The sequence below is a fragment of the Heteronotia binoei genome, chromosome 6 (genome assembly GCF_032191835.1).
Source record: "Heteronotia binoei isolate CCM8104 ecotype False Entrance Well chromosome 6, APGP_CSIRO_Hbin_v1, whole genome shotgun sequence".
In the NCBI taxonomy this organism is placed as follows: Eukaryota; Metazoa; Chordata; class Lepidosauria; order Squamata; family Gekkonidae; genus Heteronotia; species Heteronotia binoei.
In genome coordinates, this window is record NC_083228.1 from 80,185,343 (window position 1) to 80,209,388 (window position 24,046).

At 40.1% G+C, this 24,046-nt stretch overlaps 2 protein-coding genes across 2 annotated transcripts in view; one reads left to right on the plus strand and one right to left on the minus strand.

Moving 5' to 3' along the window:
• The window catches only part of PARL (presenilin associated rhomboid like), a 530,597-nt gene extending 522,128 nt beyond the window's left edge, over positions 1–8,469 (plus strand). The window contains exon 11 of the mRNA XM_060241907.1: positions 8,455–8,469. The gene's annotated coding sequence lies outside the window, so the exon portion shown is untranslated. The remainder of the gene's footprint in view (positions 1–8,454) is intronic.
• FAM168B (family with sequence similarity 168 member B) lies at positions 1,033–24,046 on the minus strand. The gene is made up of 7 exons (XM_060241910.1): positions 23,684–24,046; positions 17,850–17,930; positions 10,909–10,992; positions 10,028–10,170; positions 8,220–8,397; positions 6,997–7,121; positions 1,033–6,030 (listed from the first exon to the last, which is right to left on the minus strand). Exons 2-6 carry the CDS (start codon positions 17,917–17,919, stop codon positions 7,009–7,011), a joined length of 588 nt encoding a protein of 195 aa, XP_060097893.1. The 5' UTR covers positions 17,920–17,930; positions 23,684–24,046; the 3' UTR covers positions 1,033–6,030; positions 6,997–7,008.

Genomic DNA, 24,046 nt, shown 5'->3' on the forward strand with positions numbered 1-24,046 from the left:
TTAATTTTAAATATTAGATATTGTTTGAAAGAACCATTATAAACACAGATGACAGTATATGATTTAACAATATAAATGTATTTTTATTTTTGAAAAACTTAATTTTTTTTAAAGAAGGAAAATAAACTAAGGAAAGCAGGGAGGAAAGGGGAGAGATTTTAGGGAAAGGAGACATCTACCAATCTTGACGAGGTCCAAGTCCATAGAAGCAGCGAATTGAAGAGCAAAACAGCAAGGATTTCAAGAGGTGAGAGAGGAATGCCCACAAAGCTGAGATGTATGCACTTGGTACCAGGAACACACACACACTACTGGGTAGCAGGGTGCCATAGTTACAGAGCAAAACATACCATTAGGCAGGGATGACTTAATGGTTTTACCTGAGGTAGTCAAAAAGGTCCAGAGGTTTGAATTCTGCTTGTGGGAAATGGAACAGGATAAAATTAAATCAACTAAACTCTACAAGCAGCAGACAGGATGGGCTATTGGGAAAGTGAAAATATTTGTTGATTAATTAGCACTTAAATCAGGTGGTAATGGGTGAAGGGAAGTAACACCCATTGATGGGATTATAGTAAGTGAATCAAGAGGTCTGAGGCAACCCATTGTTCTAAAGTCATGCATCTCTTCAGGGCAAGGAGAGGGCAGTAGCAAGCCACTCTAATGACTTGAAAACTGTTTTCCCAGGTTGATGCCTAGTTGGCATCCATCATGGTCCATTTCAGCCAAAGTAGTGCCCTGCACTAAGACACCAGAGTGATGTATGGGGAGGTATTTTACTTTACCCTCTTGTGAGAGGAGGGACCTAACTACTAACACTACACTTTTCTAAGCAAAGGATGTAGCTCTTGTTTAGGATTGCACTGTACAGTATAGGGCAGACTAGATCTGCATATGACTCAAAACTTTCAAAATGAAAACGTGTCAAATGCTGGCCATCTACATTGATCAGCTTGTCCAGAATATGAAACTGTGTGTGTGTGTGTATGTTGTGGGTGGGTGGGCTGTAATTGGCAGATAAATAAGACTACATTAAGCAACACAGTCAATCTTTATTGAAAACTGAAGTATTAATACATAACAATTCCTGTTACATAAACGTGCTTTTAAGAATTTAACTCTGAGCTCATCTACTCATTGGATTGCATAAAAATAAAAATGAATTTTACACAATTGGCTCAGAATGGAATTGCCACTCCTAAGTGTTGATGCAATAGTTCAATGCAGATGTGATGCTTTAAACTTGTTCTGGAAGACAACATTGACCTAAACTTGGAAAAAAGTACCAATACAACTGTTAAGACAGTTTTTCTTCTTAAAAAAAGTTATCAAAAAAGGAAACCTGTGCCTATTTTATAACAAACACTATTACTGGGGCCTCCTTGAACCTCTGTTGCATGCACTCTCCCCCTTTCACCCCACAAGGGCAGCCGATAATAGCACTACAATAAAATCCCACTAACAGATCCGTTCTACTAAAAACAAGTCTGTACAGCAGCAAGCTAAATGAAGCTTCTCCAGTTTGCTTGCTAAGTGCTCAAAAAGTCACACCAGATTGGAAACAAGTCACACAGACACTGATGCTGAATAATTAGAGGTTAAACTGTTCAGAATACTTTGATATGTTAAGTTGGCTCCTGATACTGACATACTCAAATTTTCTATCACATTAGAAAGAGTCAGATGCTCCTGTCTCTCCCACCTTAACTTCCTATTATTAGCTGTAAAACCTTTTCACATAGACTGAAAAAGACAAAGCTTAAACCCCCAATCTGAGACACTAATGCAAAATAGGCTTCTAACTGTTATAACCTTGGCCTTCTTCCTCTTGTCTCTACTGAAAACTTGCATCTTGGCCACAAGGATCTTCACAGATGTTTCAATGTACACATGGAACTCCTCTGTTTGCATTTCTCCATCCAGTTCAGAAAAGGGTGTGGGAGAGAGGGGAATAAGCTTCACATATTGAGAGCAACAGGTAATACAAAAGCTTTCCCTTCAATGAAGTCAACTGGAAAAGGCAGTTTTCAGAGAAGCTCCTTGTGCAACAACACTCACACAAAACTCGGTGGGTGCTGTGTTCAACATGCAAAGTCAGAAAAGGCATTTGTTTACTACTTGGACAGGTTCACATCCCTTGATGTTTCCTAGCAGAATTCCAATGCAAAAGGCTATGCTAAACTTCACATCTATCAGGGAGTTCATATAGTGACACGATTGACCAGCAAGAACATTAAAGCTTTTTTAAACCAATGTTTTTTTCCAGAAGCAGCCGCTAAATACTGGATATTTGTCTAAAAGTATCAAATTGATATTTCCATCTAAGTAACTTTAACAAATACTTTATTCTGTATAATAAGAGAACCCCTCTAAGATTTCTGCATTTTAACCAGGACAAAGTTAAAGCTGCTTTAAAATACATTGGTCAAGCAATGGGAAGTTCTTTTTACAGAAACAAATAAATTATCTGTCTTGCCAATTCTAATTTCACCACAGAGAATAAGACTGGTTAGAGAAGCCAAATGACAATGAAATGCTTCAATGTGAATGCTGTGTCATGAGTATTAGTCAGAAAGATTAGAACTCTAAGTGGCTTTCAGTTTCAGGAATCCAGCTACTGTGAATCCCCTTCCTCCCCATCCCCAACATCACGATCACAACACCAAACACACCTTTTATGCTTGCTTTATAAGTTTCTCAAAGTACTTTTTAGGTTTGCGTATCCTCAACATCTTTTTTTTTAAAGTTAAACATTTATAGCCAGAATTAACAGAGGCTTTATTAGCTTCCTTTTATTTGGTTAGTGCTAATACCTGCTGACTACATCTATTAGTTTCTAGGGCAAAGAGTAGTTCCACAGAATGCAATTATTTTTTTTAAAAGATGCATACTTAGGATACTATCTGTCTAGTCCTATACAGAATTACTCCAATCTAAACCCATTTATTTCAATAGGTTTATACGGGAATAATTCTTTGTAAGACTACACTGTGTTACCTATTTTAGGAACCTCCTCTATACCTTCAATATTGTTTAAACACATAATGTTTGAAGTGAAGCCCAGAACTTTTGTTTTGTTATTGCTGATTTTTTTTAAATTCACTTCTATGCTGATAAGTATATTGGCTGCATTCACTTGACAGCAGCTTAATTTGAGCCTTGTCTCTACTGCATTAAATTCCCCTTTAAAGTTTTTTGGGGAGTTCCAACACAGCTACATACTATGAATCTGAGATTTTACAACATACACCCAACCCACACACGCACACCCTCCCCACAGGAATTCTAAATAGGGAGTGGAACAAGCAGCAGGAGAAGATCCATAACATCCCTCTGCAACCTGTAACCCCATTTGAAGTACAAACTTTCAGTTTCATATTCATGCTTTTTATTATTTGCAACAATATACCAAGCTATATACACCCCTCATCACTGTGCTTTTGGTTACTTCCCTAGTGAGTCTACCGGAAGCATAAAGTCTCCTCCACTAAAATGCCCTCTCCTCTCCCTCCCACCCACAGATTAGAATTTCTGGAAGGCGCAGTATCTTTTGCAACAAGTACTATTCCTTCCTTGCAGATGAATCCCATAACACCTTAGAAGAAAGTGCTCAAGTTAGATCACCTAAAGACTGTAACTACTATGGTGTCCAGAAAGTAAGAGGACGCATTTAGAAATGTGAAATAGGAGAAAAATAAATTATAATTTTGTCCTTACCATTCACAAAGTGCTACATGAGCAGGAGTCAAATGGAAAGAGGTGTTGCATTCATTGGTTATCATTTTAGGATAGCCTTTTTTCAAAACTCACAATTGTTCTACAGGGCAAGAGATTTCTTTTTTAAATTGAAATTTACTAAACTGGATTTCTGTTCAAATCAGATTAGTCTGTGGAGCACTTTGTGAACTGATTCTTCAAACAGAATAGCTAAGCAGACTCATCCTAAACAGTACAGACTCAAATGGTAAGGGAAAGAAGGTCTTCTATACAGAAGGTTCTAAACTGCAACAAGCGCTCAAGACTAAGATTTAAAGTAACTTTATTTTTTGTTGTGCTAGAGGCTTTTGGATTGAAGGGGGGGTCCCATGGAAAATAAACTTTATAAAACCTAAAGTAAAAAAAAAATGAAGAGTGTTTATTGCAAAAATGTTAAGCCATCAAGGCCCTGACCTCAACTGGGGTATGAGATGCAGAAGCCTTCTACCCCAGAAAAGGATGGAGGAGCAGCATTAAAATCAGCATGCAAGCTATGCAGGAGTAGCTATCAAATCTGATTAAAAGACTGATCACAACCCCCCCCCCTCAGTATATCATTCCAAAATAAAGCAAAGGAGGCTCATATTTCACAATTTTAAAAACCTTGTGAATGTACTATCAAAATGCTACACAGAAATTCTTAACTTTAAAAGGGGAATGTAATTTACAACCATTTACGGCACAAATTTATTGCTGACAAAAAGTACTGGGAAAATAATGTCCAATTACTGTGTGCTAAATGATGCCAATTTAAAGAAAGCCCTTGATTGCATTTAGCAATGAAACTTTAACAAAATACAGGATCATAAAGATTTTGGTACACAAATAGGTTCCAAGACTAGCCCTATATCCCCAGAGCACTGACTGAGGTACTTCTGTAAAAACTCAAGCTGTAGCAGAGTTCAGAAGTGGTTCTTTGCAATGAAATACTGCATCTACTTCCTTAACTCAGTTTTCCAAATGCAACTTTAGTAGGCAAAACGAGGTTAGGCGAAGTTTAACAACCCCCTCCCCCCCCAAAAAAATATTGTCACCAATGAATACCTCTATACTCAATTATTTTCTAATTTAGTAACAAAGGCTTTTTGTGTGTGTGTGGGGGGGGGGGGACTCTTGTGTCCTGACAATCACTCTTGCTACACTTTGTTCATCATCCATGCTGCAAGGAAATCAAGCCAATAAAAAAGCTGTTTAAAATTGTTTGTTCCCCTTTAAATATTAAACATGGAAGCTTACTTCAGAACACATAGCTGAACTCCTTCCTACTGACTGAAATTTTCTTGGCATTAGTACATTTCACAAAAGTAAGGTGGTCTAAACGGCAACATTTTCAGCTCATAAGGACTAGTATATTTTCTGGGGGGGGAGGGGAATCTGAAGCTAAATGGAATTTGATTCTACTGGCAGTGTGGAAGTTTTCTGGACCTAACAGCAATCATCTGAATCGGTGATTTTTTCTAGGAGGTAAACCATTATGTAGATGGTTTTCCACCTAATAATCTAATAAAGAAAAGGATACCTTGATGATCCAGACAGCAAGACAAGCTGCTTTTGTTCACTGATAACCATACAACATTTTTGTATAAATTAATTCTTATCTTTAAGAATGTCCATGTAACACTGAATCACAAAAAAGGGGGGGAAATGGAATAAGTATGCATGGTAAACAGATCCTCGGTAAGATTTCTACAAACTACAAACTCCTTTTCCAGTCACTGAACTAGGAAAGGAAAATATCACTTTATGGTGCCCCCTTCAACTGGTGCCTTCGTTAACCTTAAAAGGTTAAAGCACTTCCTAATGTATAGTATGGGTTTTCTATGAAAAAAAATCACTTTCACAATTCTACCTTTTAAGACCCTGCATACATTACAACAGTGCATTAGTAAAACAAATTGTAAAATACTTCTCGGCTCCTTTGGATTTTGCATATGACAGTTTTTGCATCAGTCACAGCAGGTAGATTGAGCAAGCTTTGTGTGTTTCTTAAACATGCATTCAACTAGATATGATCAATAAATTTATACTCCCTTTAATCATTATAATTAGCTAAAAAATTGCAAGACAGTCCACAAAACAGGATTTGCTTTAAGACTAACTCCTGGAGTTCCAAGATGTAAGATATGCAGCACTGGGAAATCTTCAGTGATCTGGAATTAGTGTTTAGCAAAGGGTTGCAAGCATCAGAAGAAATAAGTCCTGGTTGGAGGCATGAGGGCTTCAGCACCAACTTTAAACCTCAGTTACTTGATTGCATATCTCCCATCTCTAAACCTGTAAAGGAGGGTGACAAAAAGCCTAGGTAGAATCTCAGTCTGGTTTACTGCAACAAGACATACCAATACAGATTCATTTCAGATGCAGCACAACACTAGTTGCCTCATTCCCAGGACCAGCTATGTTACAAAAGCTGGCCAAGCAAAACAGTCCCCCTAGTTTGTGTTCTAAAGACAGCATAGTTGTCATCTTCACTGAATACACTGCACATAGCTCACTAACTTTGGAAATGCACCCACCCAAGCTGTACTAGAAAGCCCAGATATATTTATGTTTCATTTGAATAGAGATTTTAATATAAGGATGAAATTGTGTTCTTACAGTCAATGATACAGAGATGGACTGTTCCATAATAAAAAAAAGATTCTGACCATTCTTTAAAATTTTTCCCAAGGTAAGAAGAGTTACTGCAAATATGGTTGTTTTGCAATTGCCTAAATGCATCCACTATCTTTTCTCAAGAATGTAGGATGATTCTGTTCACTTTTTGCTTGATCTTGAGGACATGGTCAGGGAGAGGCGAAATGAAACCTGCTGAGCCCATGTTTTCATAGCTAATTAAACCAGCTGGATGGCAGTGTTACTGGCTTTTTGGGTAGAGGACATAGCAAGGACCTCCTTGTGAGGAGTGGTTTACAATTCTGGAGGAGGCCAAGTAAAATTGTTTCTGGGGGGAAACCTTTAGACTCCAAAATAAAATATTTTATACAAAATCAAAACTATCATTATACATAAGAGGATCCCCAATATATCAATAGCTATGCTTGGAGGGCATTTTCCGAGAGAAGAAACATGCAGGAAAACATGGTCAAGTATTCCAAATACCAGAATGGCTCCTGACAACTGCCTCCCTCGTCCCACAAGAATTTAGCCATGTCTTATGCTAGTTCTCTCATGAAGAATCTGCTACTATTACTTGCTCACTTAACAAACACAATAAAACAAGTTGTACCAATTACTTACACTGCCTGGTAATCACCATTGTGGGGGCACATAGCTATAAGTTGGAGTTCCTGGGGCCCGATAAGTAGGCATTGTAACTGGGTGTGGAGCAACAGGAGTTGGGGAATGTGTTGTCAACAAGGTACCTGAAGATGGAAAAATATTTCAGTATTTAATAGCTTTAACAGATTGCAACATGTATCCATAAATGAAGACTGCTGACTAGATCTCCTGGTAGATGACTTGTTAGCTAGTATTAATATTTTTTTGCTACTACCAAGTTCTTCAAAATGTTTTTTTTGCACAGAGAACTGGGATTCACTGTGACTTCTTAACCAATGAATTTAAAAGACAGCTATCAATATCAAACAGCAGCACACCAACGAAAACAAAAACAAAGTGAACCTCAGGTGATTTTTTTTGGCACAAAAGATTCCCATTTTTACAGAATACTTAGGTAAAGCGTAGCATTTCACATATATCTTATATCACGATTCTTTACAACTATGTAATGTAAAGTCACACTATTTCTATTTCATCAACAGGGAATACAGGGCTGAACTATACATGATAGCAGTAGACTCCTGTTTTTAAATGAGTCCACCCCAGCACTGGGGAAAAGGACAGAAGCAAGCTATGGGAAGAGGGAAGGTTTAGCACACATCAATCAAATGTTCCTTTTGCTCTTAAAATAACGCACCACCCCTCCACAATGTACAAGTTTTGTTGCAGATGGTTACACAATACTGATGGGAAACTCACCTACCAAAAAAGTATTTTCCTGACTATAAAACATTGCACATACCAAATGAATAATATTAGAATAAGCTACAGTTAGAATAAGCTACAGAGTTACAATTCACAAAGTCTCAAGTGTTGTGTTAAAGCTTGACTGAAATGTCAAGCTTTCATTTTTAACGAAAAGAGGTTTCACGCAAAAAAGGCAGTTAACAATTCAATAGCAGTTTATGAAACAGCATCACAGATTATTTGCAGGCTGGTAGAATAAATGGCATTTTAAAAATGTTTAATAATACCGAGGATCAGTAGCTATAAGCCACAAAAAAAGCAGTATCATGCTCAGGGACACAGTATGCACTTAACAGAATTTGCTTGAGAATTTACATGTAACATCTACCTAACCAAGTTAATAGAGATGAATGATCATTACTTTAAAACCAAAAAGCGAGCTGCAATTTTCACACAGTCCTGTGACAGAAGAACAAAAAGAAAGCTGGCTGTACCTGCAGACATTGCCATTGTGGTCCCAGCCACCATTCCCATAGTGACACCATTTCCTCTAGGAGGTGGAATTGGTGCTGGATACATAGTTGCTGGCATTCCATTGGGCTGCACAACTGTAGTATGATGAATTACGTGGGGTGGTGCTGCATATAAAGGCTGTGTATAGTAAGTGCCTTGCTGTTGGGGAAAAAAAATAAACTTCTTCATATTGGCGAACATGCATACATAAAACAGTTTCTAGAAAATGCCATTAACGACATAGATATGAAATCAAGAGGCAGAACACTGCATTCGTTTTGGAAATGAGACTGGTGTGGCAAGCAGGGCTCATCTGTAATCCACTCTCCATCTTTGCATTTAGTCTTCAGAGGGATGTCTGATCTTTTAAAACCAAAAGCAACTTACTGATCATGCTCAGTTCAAAACTAAGTGTGCTTTCAGTCCCCAGACACAAATGCCTGACTCAGAATTTATTTGCTTATTTAATAATAATAAAAATAATAATAAATTTTATTTATATCCCGCCCTCCCCGCCTAGGCAGGCTCAGGGTGGCTAACAACAAGTTCAATAAAATTATACAATATATGATAAGTTTAAAACAGCATTTAAATTATACAGTAATTTAAAACAACAATATCTAAAACCAGTTCCAGTTGTCTAAGTCGTTCCATAATTTAAACAGCGGTGATGTTCCTGATGTTATTCTGTGCATTTATATAATGGCAGAGATCACTAGATAATATCGTTGGTGGGTTGAATTTATATAGCAATACAACACCGTGGCCCTTAAAAAAACAGAAAACCAGCTACTGACCTAAAGAGCTTATAACCTAAAACTTGACAGAGACAAAGAGAAGGAAAGGTAGTGGAAAGAGAGAAAGAAACAGAGATAAACAGGAGAAGAATATGCATTTATTTCATCTACTTATACTCCACTTCTGCACTGGAAAGAGACTATATCAAAAGCTTCACATAAAGATGAGTTTTGTGGACATTTTTCTCTGCTTTGCACATAAAATGGTGGCCCCAGCTACATTATTGAATTCCATATATGAGCTCTCAAAGATGTCTGTATGAGTTTCTGTGCTACTTCGATACTGCAGTGCTTGTCCTCACTTCCCCAAGACAAAATCAACTGAAATCTGGAGGTTTAAATTTGTTCCTTTTGTTTGCAGTCATTTATCTCTTAGGAGGAAAATAAATGGGGTTTTGATGCAGCTTATGTCCAAGTTCCTGTTCCTATCCATGCTAATTTGGAAACAGCACTCACTAATTTCAACAGGCCAACATCCACATAAAGGTAAACAGGATTGCAGCCTTTGGTGTTCCTATCCCAGTAGCTTGTAGAAAGGATAGTCTTTGTCAAAACTACCATATACAAATTCTGTCACTGTAGACCCACCCACCCTTCCCATGGGATCCACCTACACTACTTCTGATTATAGGTGATTGCATGCCCCTCCATACAAAAATGCCCTGCAGATTAAAAAAAAAAACCCAACCTAAATATCATGAAGAATGATAAGCTATCTTCTCCCTGAAATATTTACATTGATGATATTGACATGGGAGATGTAGGAGAGATACAACAGAATTACATATCACAAGAAAAATAATGATCTTCAAATGAGACAGTCCACAGAATTGCTGTCTAAAGCAAAACATGAGGAATGTGAGGAAAGAGGCACAATACACATGCACTGAGTCAACTACTAGCTATATATTCACAAAGCACTAGTTAGGAAGAACCCTGTATCCTCCCATCATTCACAGAACAAATGAAAAATCTCTCACTTATGATTTTACCTGTGCATATGGATTCTGCTGTGGATAGGCACTTCGGACCGGATACACTGCAGTTTGGTAGGGGTTGGGTGATGAAGAATAGGGAGGCACTGCACCACTTGTGGGTGAACAGGAGACTTTGTAAGGTGTGCCTGGCGTATAACCTGAAACAAAGATAAAATAGCCACATTCAGTTTTTTGTACTGACAGTCACTTTTTTCAAATTTAGCCATGTGTCCTTTATAGTAAAAGTCTGCCGTGAAAACGTTGTGAAAGCAATGTCAACCCAGAGTCGGAAACGACTGGTGCTTGCGCAGGTGAGCTTTCCTTTTCTAACTCATATGTGTACCATAAGAAATCTCATGACAGACTTACTCAATACAACATCTTAACTACAGACAGGCAAGTAACGAGGATGAAAGGAAACAAACAAGGAAGACAATTCTGTATAGCCCCATGAGCTACAAAAGCACTGTGCAATGAATGACAGGCTGATAATAAAGCCACAGATTCCAAGCTAAGTCAGCCCAAAATCAGAAGAGAGTCTAACTATATATCTTCAAGCCTCATCAGCTTAATTTTACTAGCAGGATGTTGACAGCTTGTGTGGCAAAGAAAATGGAACAACCCTGGCTCAGGTTTTTTTGAATTAACTAGTTCTTATACTGGGCATAATTTTGACCAAACACACAAAGGGCATGGTCTTGATAAGCTTTTAAAAAGGGGTGGAAGTGATGATTTTTCAGATTATCTCTCTGAATTGGCAGTGGAAGAAAGTTCATGTCAATCATTATTTCCCAAGGGCAGAATATGTTCTGTACACACTACATATAATTTCTCATGTCTTTTGTCCCAGTACTCTCCATTATTGTTAATTTTTCACAATCTTTGCACATACACACCTGTTTGGAATGTAGGATTTGCTGCAGGGTACATGTTAGGAGAATAGGCAGGAGCAGCAGCTGCATAGCCCATTGGGAATCCGGCTGAGAAAAAGTAGTCACAAGTTATTATTATTATTAATTCAGTGTGTTGATCACCCTATCCCAGCTTGCTCTGGGCAATGTACAAGGGGGCATAATGCCATAAAAAATAATATACAAGACATTTAAAATTCAGCACAACATAATAAAACTAAATAAAAAATTTAAAAAGTAAAAGCCCAAGATGGCACCCTATGGATGTTTCTCCCAGTTCTGGATTGCCTGGCCATTTTCTAGGCAGGAGGGAGGGAACTCATGAAGAATATATAAAATGGCAGGGGTGGAAGGGTGCCAGCCAGTGAAAAAGGAATTGTTGCTGCCCTCAACCAAAAGCCTGGCAGAACATCTCTACCTTACACGCCCTGTAGAACTGCATATGTCCTGTAGGGTCCTGCTCTTCGGCAGAGAGTTTCACCAGGTTGGGGCCAGGACCAAGAAGGCCCTGGCTCTGGTCAAGGACAGTCGGATATCCCTAAGGCCAGGTATCACCAGCAAGCTGTTATTTGCAGAGTGCAAAGCTCCCCCTGGGACATACCAAAGGAGACGGTCCCACGATACACTGGTCCCAGACTGCTCAAGGTCTTGAAGGTTAATACCAAAATATTGAACCTGACGTTACTCCTCTGGGAGCTAGTGTAGCTGATGCAGCACAGGTTGAATATGTGCCATTTGTGACATTCCCGTCAGAGCTTTCGCCACCACATTCTAGATCATCTGGAGTTTCCATGCCAGCACAGAGTGAGTTACAGCAATCAAGTCTGAAGGTGATTGTTGTGTGGATTATTTGGCTAGATCAGGGCATGACAAGAAAGGAGCTAGTTGCTGAGCCTGGTGAAGATGGAAAGATGTCAGCCTGGTAACATGCATGACCTGGGCCTCCATCAATAAGGAGGCATCCAATTCATGCCCGGACTCTTGACAGACCATCTGGTGTCAATGGCATTCCATCAAGAACTGGAATCCTGAGCTCCATCCACCCGCCCCCTCAGTCATAGAAGCTCCACCTCTGACAGATTCAGTCTCAGCCTGCTCTTTGCTAACCATGCCACTACAGCAGCCAGACCCTCAGCCAGATTTTGTGTGATGGTAGCTGGCCGGCCGGCCAATAACAGATATAGCTGGGTGTCATCAGCATATTGATGACACCTGGGCCCAAAACTCCTTGCCAGCTGAGGGAGGAAATGCATATAGATGTTGAATAGCATTGGGAACCTCATATAGTAAGGGCTGCATAGAGGACACATCCTCACCCAGCACCACCCCTCTGTCCCTGACTGTAGAGAAATGAAGAAAGTCATTGAAGGGTCACCCCACAGACTCCTGTGTTGGCAAGGTGGTGAGTCAAAAGATCATTATCAACTGTGTTGAACGACACTGTAAGGCCAAGCAGGAACAGCAGCACTAACCTGCCTCGGTCCAGTAGTCTATGGAGATGGTCTGTCAGGGTGACCAGCACAGGCTCCATCCCAAGGTCAGGGCAGAAGCCAAACTGGAACAGATCTAGTGTCAATGTTTCATCCAGGAAACCCTGGAGCTGCTCAGCTACTGCTCTCCCAAATCACCTTACCGGGAATGATAAATTTGAAACTGGGCTGGATCTGAAGGATCCAAAAATGATTTTTAAAAGAGTGATATGGCCATGGCCTCTTAAGACCCTCCAGGCAAAGACTGACAATATTCATCAGAGGGCCCTGTATCTTCTCACTGCCAGCCTTGACCAGTCATGAAGGACACATGTCATGGAGGAATGTGGTTGGCTTAACAGCACCCAGGACCCTGTTGACATCAGCAGAGGATAGCAGGCTGAAAGAATCAAAAACGGAATCCAACAACGGCCAAGGGGCCTCCAGTTCACAAACTGTATCAACACTGGCAGGTAGGTTCCAGTGGAGTGACAAGTCTTTATCTGCAAAAAACCTCAAAAATGCCTCAGAGCTAATGGCCAAACTTCTATATCTATTTTGATGACTCTTAGTCACGGACATCAGAGATCTAATTGCCTTAAACACAACTGTGCTGGGCTAGAGCCAAAGATGCCATGAGCAGAATTCTTTCTTCGCAGCCTTCACTGCCATCTCATAGGATTTCATAAGCATCCTTTAAGATGCTCTTATAGCTTTGTTGCAGGTACACTGCCAAACTTGTTCTAGTCATCTAAATTCCCATTTTATCCCCTAAGTTTTCACGGTATACTGGGGGATAATTTACCTCATGAGCACAGAATACATTGGGGAGCAACCTCATTGATGGCTTCAGAGAGACAAGAATTCCAATCCTCTACCAGCTCAGCTCATCTAATGAGGTGTTGGAAGGTCTCAGATCCCACAAAGCATTCTGGAACCCAAATGGGCCCGTTAGTCTCCATGGGTGAGCAGGAATGGCATTTCCCTTCATCCATGAGTCCCTGCAAGTTCCCCACTTGCAATTTAAAGAGAAACATCTCAGCAATGAAAGTGAAGGTCATTTGATTCAGACTTCTGCGCAGGTAATACTCCATTACTGTATATAATACCTAGCACACTCTTGATGCCAACAGATGCAACAGAAGTCAAAACAATCGATAACCCATTTCCTCTCAACAGCTCATAAAGTCCAAGTCACACAAAACTGCTATACTAATTCCAGAGAATCAAATGGAATAAAGCAGTATTTGTTGGATTAACTTCTACTACCACAGGCTGAGGTTTAAATGGTACCAAGTTATTTTTAAGATAAAATGTAAACACAGAAATACAAGGTTGAATTTAACCAGTTTTCCCCCAAAAGATTGTTACCTAATGCATTCCCTACTAAGGCCCTGGGTCCCACATGGTTTTTGAAGACACATGTCCCATTCTCCCTAGGATCAACAGAAGTATAGTGTCCAGATAACATGATGTGATAGTATTGCTTTACTCTGCTCTGGTAAGACCTCACCTGGAGTATTGTGTTCAGTTTTGGGCACCACATTTTAAGAAGGATATAGACAAGCTGGAATGTGTCCAGAGGAGGGCAATGAAGATGGTGAGGAGTCTGGAGACCAAGTCCTATGAGGAAAGGTTGAAGGAGCTGGGGATGTTTAGCTCGGAGAGGAGGTGGTTGAGAGGTGATATGATCACCATCTTCAATTACTTGAAGAGCTATCATATAGAGAACGTTGTGGAATTGTTTTCTGTGGCCCTGGAAGGCAGGACCAGAACCAACAGGTTGAAATTAAATCAAAAGAGTTTCTGGCTCAACATTAGGAAGAACTTCCTGACCATTAGAACAATTCCTCAGTGGAACAGGTTTCCTCGGGAGGTGGTAGGCTCTCCTTCCTTGGAGGTTTTTAAACAGAGGCTAGATGGCCATCTGACAGTGATGAAGATCCTGTGAATTTGGGGTAGGTATTTGTGGGTTTCCTGCATTGTGCAGGGGGTTGGACTTGATGAGCCTGGAGGTCCCTTCCAACTCTATGATTCTATGATCACTTTATTAAGTGACTGAAGAAGACCATTCCATTTCCATCAACTGAAAACTGAATTTAGCCCAAAGAGTTAGTACTCATACAAGCTATTAAAAAAACATACGCACATCATATACATCTCAAACATCTTTGGGCAAATTTTAGATATCTAAGCAGTAGCTACAGAACTAGCCTGGCGAGCTGCTTCATGTGTTTATTATGATGGACTGCACAGTCAATCTGTTTCAGTCAAAAATATTCAGAAATAAACTGTATTACTGTGCAACAGTTACCATTTGAAGAATATCCTAAGGGCTGTTCACATGGCATTAAATAAGATTAATGCACAAATAATGCACACAGTCACATTTGAAGTGGATAGGTCCAGAATCTGTGGGTAGTTGTTGCTGCCTGCTAAACGAACACATGGTAACAGATGCATCTGTTCTCAGCTTGCAACACAAAAAGCCACGGAAGACTCTTTGGGGGAAAATGTTGACAAGCAGTTTGCTCTTAATAGCTGTTAATTCCACAAACATGTACTTACTTACTCATACTGCTAACTGCACACAGAACTTTATTTTACATATCTGAAGGGCACAAGTAAGGATTATACAGGATTACATCTCCACAATAGGTACCAAGCAAACACAGTGATGCTACAAACTGAAATATCAATAAACATTTATATAATGTTTTCCTTGACCATTCAAGCCTTCAACGTAAACTGTCAATGTTTCCAACAGCCTGAAAAGTAAGACGCTATTAATAAAACCATGCTAAATGGTACTTTTCCGGTCACCAGAGGTGAGCAAGAATTTCTTCCATGAGACTAAGCATGGAAGCTTTACTGAAAATCTGCATTTATTTTAAGAGATATATCTAACATATGAAGCTGCCTTATACTGAATCACACCTTTGGTCCATCAAAGTCAGTATTGTCTTCTCACACTGGCAGCGGCTCTCCAGGGTCTCAAGCTAACATTTATTTGTACACTGGTAGTTTGATGACCTTTGTGGACTTATTTCCCTCGTCCTTACAGCAGGACTGGGCTGAGATATAGCAGTCTGTCTGAGACTAGCCAGATACCGTAATTTATGACCTACAGATAATTTATTTGAACTGCAGACATTGTCACTATTCTACACTGCACTAGATGCACTTGAAAAGTCTTCATGCTTAAACATCCTGTAAGGCTGAAATCAATGCATTTCAAATACTTGTAAGAAGATGCTAACATATATCTACACTTACTTAAAAGGACGCCCAACTTAAAACAGGGGGACTTGATTTTGAGTAAGCTTTATAGGACTGGACTGCATAAACACAAACTCTGAATTTTATACTACAGTCAACAGAACACATCCACTGGAATATTTTTAAAGATTACATGGCAGTGTTAACAGCTTTCTACAAAGTTGCGTGACCTATAGTAACTAGATTTCAAAGTGTCTCTAGGAAATATAAAGGCAAATGAAATTCAGAAAGTCAACAAGGATTATTTTCACTTTTGACAGATCCTAACAGCAGTTTGCAGAAACTATTTTAACAAAAAGGAATCAACATTCTGTAGATGCTAAGTATTTGCAAGAAATATTAATGCTTCTAGTAAGGCAAGACTAGCAGAGTATTCCTGTGAATTCATCACTTCTTCATGAAGAAAAAAAGGATGAGCAGCACAATCCTTTAGAGTCACACAGAAGAAAGATGATGGTGCCTTATCTTGCATTAAGTACATGGCAGTATATTTTCTATTAGTGCTACTTCAGTTCAGGATACAAGCAAGATCAGATACTGAATATTAATCTGTCAAATGAACCATTTTATAGCCCCAAAAAGAATGTTAAGCCATGATATCAAGTCATCCTCTGATCTGCATTACTTGAAACCAAACTGAATGGTTCTGCTAAAATGTGATGGAGATTTTGAAAACTGACACTACAGTCCTATACCCATACACTAAAATGCAAAAGATCCAACTGTAACTGTACAAAATAGTTCTTCTTGTTATGCACATAGAAAAATTAGTTTAAATGGAAACCATTACTCCAGCAATCTTGATTAATGTCATGCAGCTTTTCCAAGCACAGAAATAGCCAAGGGCCACCTTTAGCACTGTATTATGTGTGGCTCTTTTCATGCCTACTGGACCCAGAAAAGAATAAAACACCAGCAATAACTCTGAAGCACTTTCTGTGCCTTCTGCGATCATAGCCAAGGAGCACAGTTGCTCACCACAGGGCCTGCTGCCTCAGGGTAGCGCCGTCAATCTTCACATGACATGTTACCTACCTGCCCTTCTGGAAAAATGACAGAAGAAGAAAGCACAACCAGTTTTTTGTAATTCTCCCGTGTCTCTAATATCCTTTATACTAAAGAAAGGCCCAGGTGGCAGCCACTGCCAGATGTGCATTCTATCACCTTAGGCAGATAAGACAGTTGGCGCCATACCTGGAATGCAACGACTTGGCTACAGTAATTCATGCAATGGTCACTTCGAGAATAGACTACTGTAACGACCTCTACATGGGGCTGCCCTTGACTTGGACCTGGAAGTTGCAACTGGTGCAGAATGCTGTGGCCAGGTTGGTACTGGAGCTGCCTTTACAGGTACACATCCAACCTGCACTGGAGACGCTACACTGGTTGCCTGTAGTGTTCTGAGCCTGGTTCAAAGTGCTGGTTATGACCTTTAAAGCCCTATATGTCTTGGGACCTGTCTACCTTCAGGACCGCCTTTCCCCACATGAGCCCCAGAGAGCACTACAATCAAGCTCATTAAATCTGTTAAAGATCCCTGGGCTAAAGAATGCCTGTTTGACGACTACAAGGGCAAGAGCCTTTTCCGTGGCTGCGCCTGCCCTTTGGAATGCCCTCCCTGAGGAGACTAGGTCCCTGTGGGATTTATCACAATTCCGCAGGGCCTGTAAGACATATCTGTTCAGGCAGGCTTTTAATAACTAAATGGAGGTACTTTTAACATCTATGGGGGTGTAATATCTACCCCACAATATCATCGCAAATTAATTCAAAACAGACAGAATGCCATCTGAACTGTATTTAAACTGTATTAAAATTTATTTTAATATTTTAATGATGTTTTATTGTTATAATGTGAATCTGTCATTGAATTGTGACTGTTGTTAGCCACCTTGAGTCCGTTTGAGGAGGGCAGGATACAAGTGCAATCATTCCATCAATCAAATAAATGACTGTTGCAAAAGCAACCTGATGTAACATCACTCAAGCCCAGTTTCTCTAGAGGTACACATGCAGCAGTATTTGGCTACCTTCATGGCTCGACCAGTTTGTTATTTAGATATCCACTAGGCAATAACTGGCTACTCTGTCCAAACTGTAATTTGAAATTAAAATTAAGTTATTATTCAGTTTGTTTACTACTACCAAGGTAATATGTTTAGTGTTTTTACATACCTGGATAACCAATTCCTTTGGCATTTGCATAGGGAACCCCAGAAGATCCAGGACTATAGACAGGATTCATGATTTCAGTAACTATAAGAAAAAGAAGTTGGGAAAAGAATATGACACTCACAACCACTATTGTTCAAGTGAAATATTAAATAGATACCTAATTTCATCTTACATTCTCACTTCACTACACATGCAACAAGCACTCTTCTCCACTTTAACACTGTTAATTGTATCCTCTGATAACATAAGTGCTAGTACCACATGAAAAGCAGGGTGGATCCAAAACCATTTCTCCCATAGTGCAAGGGACTTCTGCCAGCAGAGTGTGACTTCTGGCATCCCTCACGGCAGCCTGAAATGCCACAATGAAATCTTGCTGGATCCACTCCATGTCTTTACAATGTAACCTTATGCCTCTATATACCATTGCTTACAAATGCAAACAGGCCCAAAGGGAGGCTACCACCTTGTTTTGACAATACTTCCTGGAAGTGGTAATCATAGTTTTGTTGTACTTCAGAGGGGGAAAGATGCCTGGAAAAGACACACTCATGCTTCTTTGCATAGATATAAAATTGCCCCTGCCCAGCAAACCAATGGGAAAGCCTACAGTAGTTATATAAACAATTATATAGACATATGGTTAGGAAACTAACTCAACAACAAACCCGTGTATCAGCTGATCTGATTTTTTTAAAGGTTACAGATGAGTTTATAGTATCTAAAGGAAAATTATCTATACCATTGCCCTGAAATTTGGCACATCATGTTTCTGCATATATTGCAGCTTGCAATGAGTTTTTTACTCTTTTATAGCTCAGAGACCAGCCCTGAAGTGAGAGGTTTAGTTATGCAGCGCTTAACTATCGAATTCTCAGTGCTCATTTCTTTAGATAATTCAACACTCTACAATAAAACTTCATTTCAATAAACTGTTTGTTAAAAGACACAGAATACTATCAATTATTTTAGATCTCTGAAAATAAAACAAAAGCACTGAGTCTATAATTAGCCATTTGGGATTCCTTTATCATGTACCATTGTAACTATGCTATGACATTATACTTTCTACTTGTCAGTAAATGCCTCCACATTCCAAACCATTTCTCCACACAACATCCATTTAGTTCCTTTGATTTTAGCCATGAGCTAAAATACACGTGCTTCAAACATAACCAATAAATGAACAACATTAGGATGTTTTTAATCACAAAAATCAGCTCCTCTATTGCAACATTGCTGAAGAAAATTTTGTCCTCCTAACACCCAATGTTTTTCAGGGTCTGCACCTAGCAAGGTTTAAAAGACTTTTTTTAAAGCCACAAACAGATATTTAGACTCTCACTTCAGATATGCATGGATATAGAGGTTTTGCAGTTCCTGATATCCATAAACATCACAAAACATTCCTTGTACATAGCTGGAATTAAGTGGATAACACCTTTTAATGCATGTAAACAACAATAACTAGAATATATATATTCCAGTTATTGTTGTGTGTTTGTGTATACATTCAGCCCCAAGTCACTGAACATCCCTTCTTGGTTTCAAATAGAGATCTGCTTTCTAGATCTACCTAAAAAAGCTTTACCTAAGTTACTTTTTACTGGCTTGCATCCCACAGAATTCCTGCTGCCTGAAGGAATTCTCATCTGCAGAATGTTAATTCCTAAACCTCTCCTATAAAGCCAAAATATTCCCCAAAATGCTGATTCTGAAGGACAAGACACTCAGAAACATCATAACCAAGGAGTCAAAAGTATGCAGTAGGAGGGAAGAACTGGCAAAATCCATCCCTTTTTCTCTGCAGAAATCCTCTACTAACCCACAATAAATAATACAAATACAGACTCTGAGCAATGTTTCCTCTAAGCTGCAGAGTCTTGTGAGCAAAAATTATACTGGTATTAAAGTTGTGAGCTACTGCATAAATTTTGTGCTCTGGGATCATCCTTCCTGAGGTAAGACAAAAGTGTGTGAACTGGAGACTAAAAATCTGTGAGCTAGCTCATGTTAGCTTAGAGGGAACACTGGCTCTGAGCCATCAATTCCAAATGAGGAATTGCAACTTTCATTTTGGGAATGAAGCTTTAATCTGCTTGATTTAATGCAGATATGAAAATATGAAACTGCCTTATTTCAACAATTACACTTAATTAGCAATGATCTCAGAGATTAAGGGCACAATCCTAACCAGAATTATTCCAATCCAAACTCATTGATTCCAACAGGCTTAGAATAGAGGAACTCCAACTCAGCATAAGATTGCGCTATGAAAGTACCACTGTGTGATAGAGTGTTGAACTGGATGGGCCATTGGCCTGATCCAACATGGCTGCTCTTATGTTCTTATGCCCCAAAAGACATCTTCCTGAAAACCAGTGACATTGATCAGGAGTAAGCAATGACAAGATCACAGCCTCCTTAAAAGACTGTAATATACTATCAGTGATCATCAGGTCTGAAAATACCAGCACTGCCCATGTGCCTTGATTTTTCCCTTTACAGTATTTTTGTCTCAGTAACTCTCAATACGGAACCAGTTGGCACATTTAGAACAGAATATTCATATTCTGAAGCATTCAGACTAGCCTTATGACACAGAAGAATTCACAAATGCTGTATCTGCATATTTTTGAAGATGGTATAAAGTGTATGTGAGGTACCTGTCTCTAGAATAATCTTATCAAGTTTGACACACTAGGAAATTTCCTGATTAGAAAACAAGCCACCAAAATACAACTCAAACACCATGTGTTACTTACAGCACTTTACCATTCAGTTTTATAATTGAGATACAAATGTTTGATGAATAGTAGGATATACAAAAATCAAAACACTGCTTGAGAAGTTGCTATATACACCTAGACATTTTGGCACTTAAAATTACAGCCTCTCTAGAAATTATATTTGAATAGACAAAACACATATTAAAATATAAAAGTGTACTGCTACACTGTATCCTACACTGCATCATACTAAAATTCTCATCTCTTTGTGAATATAAACTGTCAATGTAGTTGACTGGATATTTAGTAGTCTAGATTGTAAGATTTTTTTTAAGATTATGAGGACTTCCTGCTTTACCTATAAACTAAAAAAATGCTGCATCAGTAAGTCAATCTGAAAGATGAAGAGTTACAAGGAGTAGGTAATGTATAACCATCAGTAAAATCAGAATGCCTGTTTTGCTGGCTGCAGAGCAAGGCAATAGGACATTCTGCTATTTGAAATGGAATGTAGATATTCAGACAATTGCCAACAAGGAAGCATTCGGCGGAATTGCACTCCTTGCTCTTCCTCAGCAATCACTTCATAAAGTTGTGCCAGCATCAAATATCTGAATTGCCAAACATTTAAGTCAGATATTTAAGTTGGTATATAAACAGCATGAAATTACAAAAGATATGGCTATCTACACTTTCTTGGAAGCCCCATTTTAAAACAGTAGGTTTTCTTATGAATAGATACATACAGGATTGCACTGCAAGTCTCCTCAAGAGACTCTTGCAAACTGAGGGGATTTTGTAATTGTTCAAGCATATTCTTGCAACCCACAGACTACAATTTCTTGCCCCACCCCCTTTCAAAGAAATACAAGAGTCATGGTAGTTCCTAAGACAACAAAGAATGCTCCATCACAGTATGTTTCTAGCACTGTTTCAGGTTCTATTTTTGTACATGCACAAAAATAATTTAGGACAGACAATACAAGCTGATTCTTGGCTATTAAGCATCATTAAAAAAGCCTCTTCTCACACTAGTTTTGTGCTCTGCTACCAATTGCTTGCAAACCAGTTTAATGGCTCATAAAAATCTTAGGTTTCTATAAAGATGGCTTAAAGGAAAAACAATGTAAACATAATAAAGGTACATTTTATATTTGGCTTAACTTCTAACACTGGGAATTAGCTTTAACTACCAAAAACTTGGCTTATAATGTGAATTCTCAATGCATGCTGAATGTGAAACTAGATAGGTAATAACTTTTCTCACACTATTTTCAACTAAGTATAGCTTCAGATATCCCATTACTAGAAAGACCCAAATATGATTCTAAAAAAACTACTTAGGTACAAAACAAAGCCTGAATGAGGATCCCCAATATCTCTGTGGCAAAATAATGCTAAAAAATCTTGGATCATACTCAAAGTATATTTAGCATTCATATACGGTTGCTTAAAGTGGTTAGACAACACTGAACAAATTACCTAAGAATAAACACAACTGTTTATTGACATGCTGTTCCATAATCAGTACCCTTGGTTTGGGGCATTCATGAAAATCATGTTGAGGATAAATCTGTTCTTGTAACCAAGCAGTAAGCTTTGTATAGAAGCAGGGCTTTCTTTGAGCAGGAACACACAGGAGCGCAGTTCTGGCTGGCCTGACATGGGTGGTGTGGCCTAATATTTATTTATTTATTTATTTATATTTATTTATATTAAGATTTATACCCCGCCCTTCTCACCTAGGTGTCTCAGGGCGGCTTACAACACAATAATTAAAACAATTTCAGTTTAAACAATTAAAATACCATTAAACCATAATTTAGTAAAAACAAGATAGAGTAAAAAACCGGCGGCCTATAGATACATTTTTTCATCCAGGATATTTTGCATTGTCAGTTAATATCATAGGCCTGCCGGAAGAGGACTGTCTTACAGGCCCTGCGGAATTGCCCTAGATCCCGCAGGGCCCGCACCTCTTCCGGCAGTTGGTTCCACCAATAAGGTGCCGTTATTGAGTAGGCCCGATCCCTGGTGGATTTTAGGCGGGCCTCCTTTGGCCCGGGGACTACCAACAGGTTTTGTGAACCTGAACGTAGTACTCTCTGGGGAACGTGTGGGAAGAGACGGTCCCTAAGGTAGGCAGGTCCTAGGCCATATAGGGCTTTAATATGCAAATGATTCCTGCTGGGCTTTTTCTACTAAAAAGCCCTATGTGAAACAATGGTGACATCAGGGAGTGTGGCTTAATATGCAGATGAGTTCCTATACAGCTGTATAACATATCATGTATATGTCTACGTGATGTGCAACAGGATTCTAACCATTTTTAGTTGACACTGGAGGCCACAGAAATCACTGATTTTCATTCAAGACCCGTGCGCACAGGTTTACAGCGACACAGTCCAAAAAATGCATGTATCCAATTCCCAGGAAAGAAACGGAGTGCAGCCTTAAAGAATGCGTTAAGCAAACAGCCTCTCATATTTTGAGTGACGGAACTCTGAAAGTCTCATTCAGGAAGACCACCACGGGTGCAATTTTTCTTTCTGCGCAGCAGTCTAATTTTAAGATTGCTTACACGTTTTTCTCTTTGTCACCGCGGCCGACAGTGAGCAGTAGAACAGCCTAATTCCACCCCCCCCCCTTGGCAAAGCGGGCACCTCTTCCGATTCTCCCGCGTCCACACCACTAACTTGGCGAGGCGCCTTATTAGCGACCTAACCTAAACCCAGGCCCACGAAAGCGTCCCCCCACGCCAAGAATAACCAAGCGCGCCCGCAAAGCATCGCCTTGGAATAGCAAGAGACGCCAAGGAACGGGACGCGGCCGCTCGCCTCAGGGCGGCGTGAGCGATTCTGCATCTCCGCAGGGCCTTGCAGTGGCCGTACATCCCCGCCGCGGCCTTGCACAGCGAACTGCAACCAAGGCGGAAAAAAGGGCAAACACAGAGAGCGGCCAATCCCGCGGGGGGCGCCCTACTCACGGCGGCCCCCACACCGGGGGCGGCGAGAGAGAGAAGGCCTGGCACCCCCTCCCCCCCTGCCGAGGGGGCCGCGGTGGAGGGGAGGAGCTGTGGCGGCGGTGCTGGGCTCCTTCACTTACAAGACTGCTGCGGTCTGTCGCAGCGGCGGCCCCGGCCCGGCTGTGGCTCTCTCGCTCTCGGTGGCTGAGGCGGGAGGGGGCCGAGCCTGGAGCGGCTGCCGCTGCTGCTCTTTTACTACAGGTCCTTCCCGACTGCTCCTTCCAGTCTGTCTCTCGTTCGCTGCTCTCCGGAGAACTGCGCAGCAACCTAGCGGCCCGGGACGTCACATCCGCCAGTCGGCTGGGTGCAGAGGATGGACGGCGGCCGTGCAAGCCTGAAGCCCCCGAAGGCAAGGAAAAACCACCATCACGTGCCGAGGGGTAACACGAAGGGTCAGCCCTGTCACGTGACGTCAGGCTAATGCTTGCCCGGTCAGTGTTTTC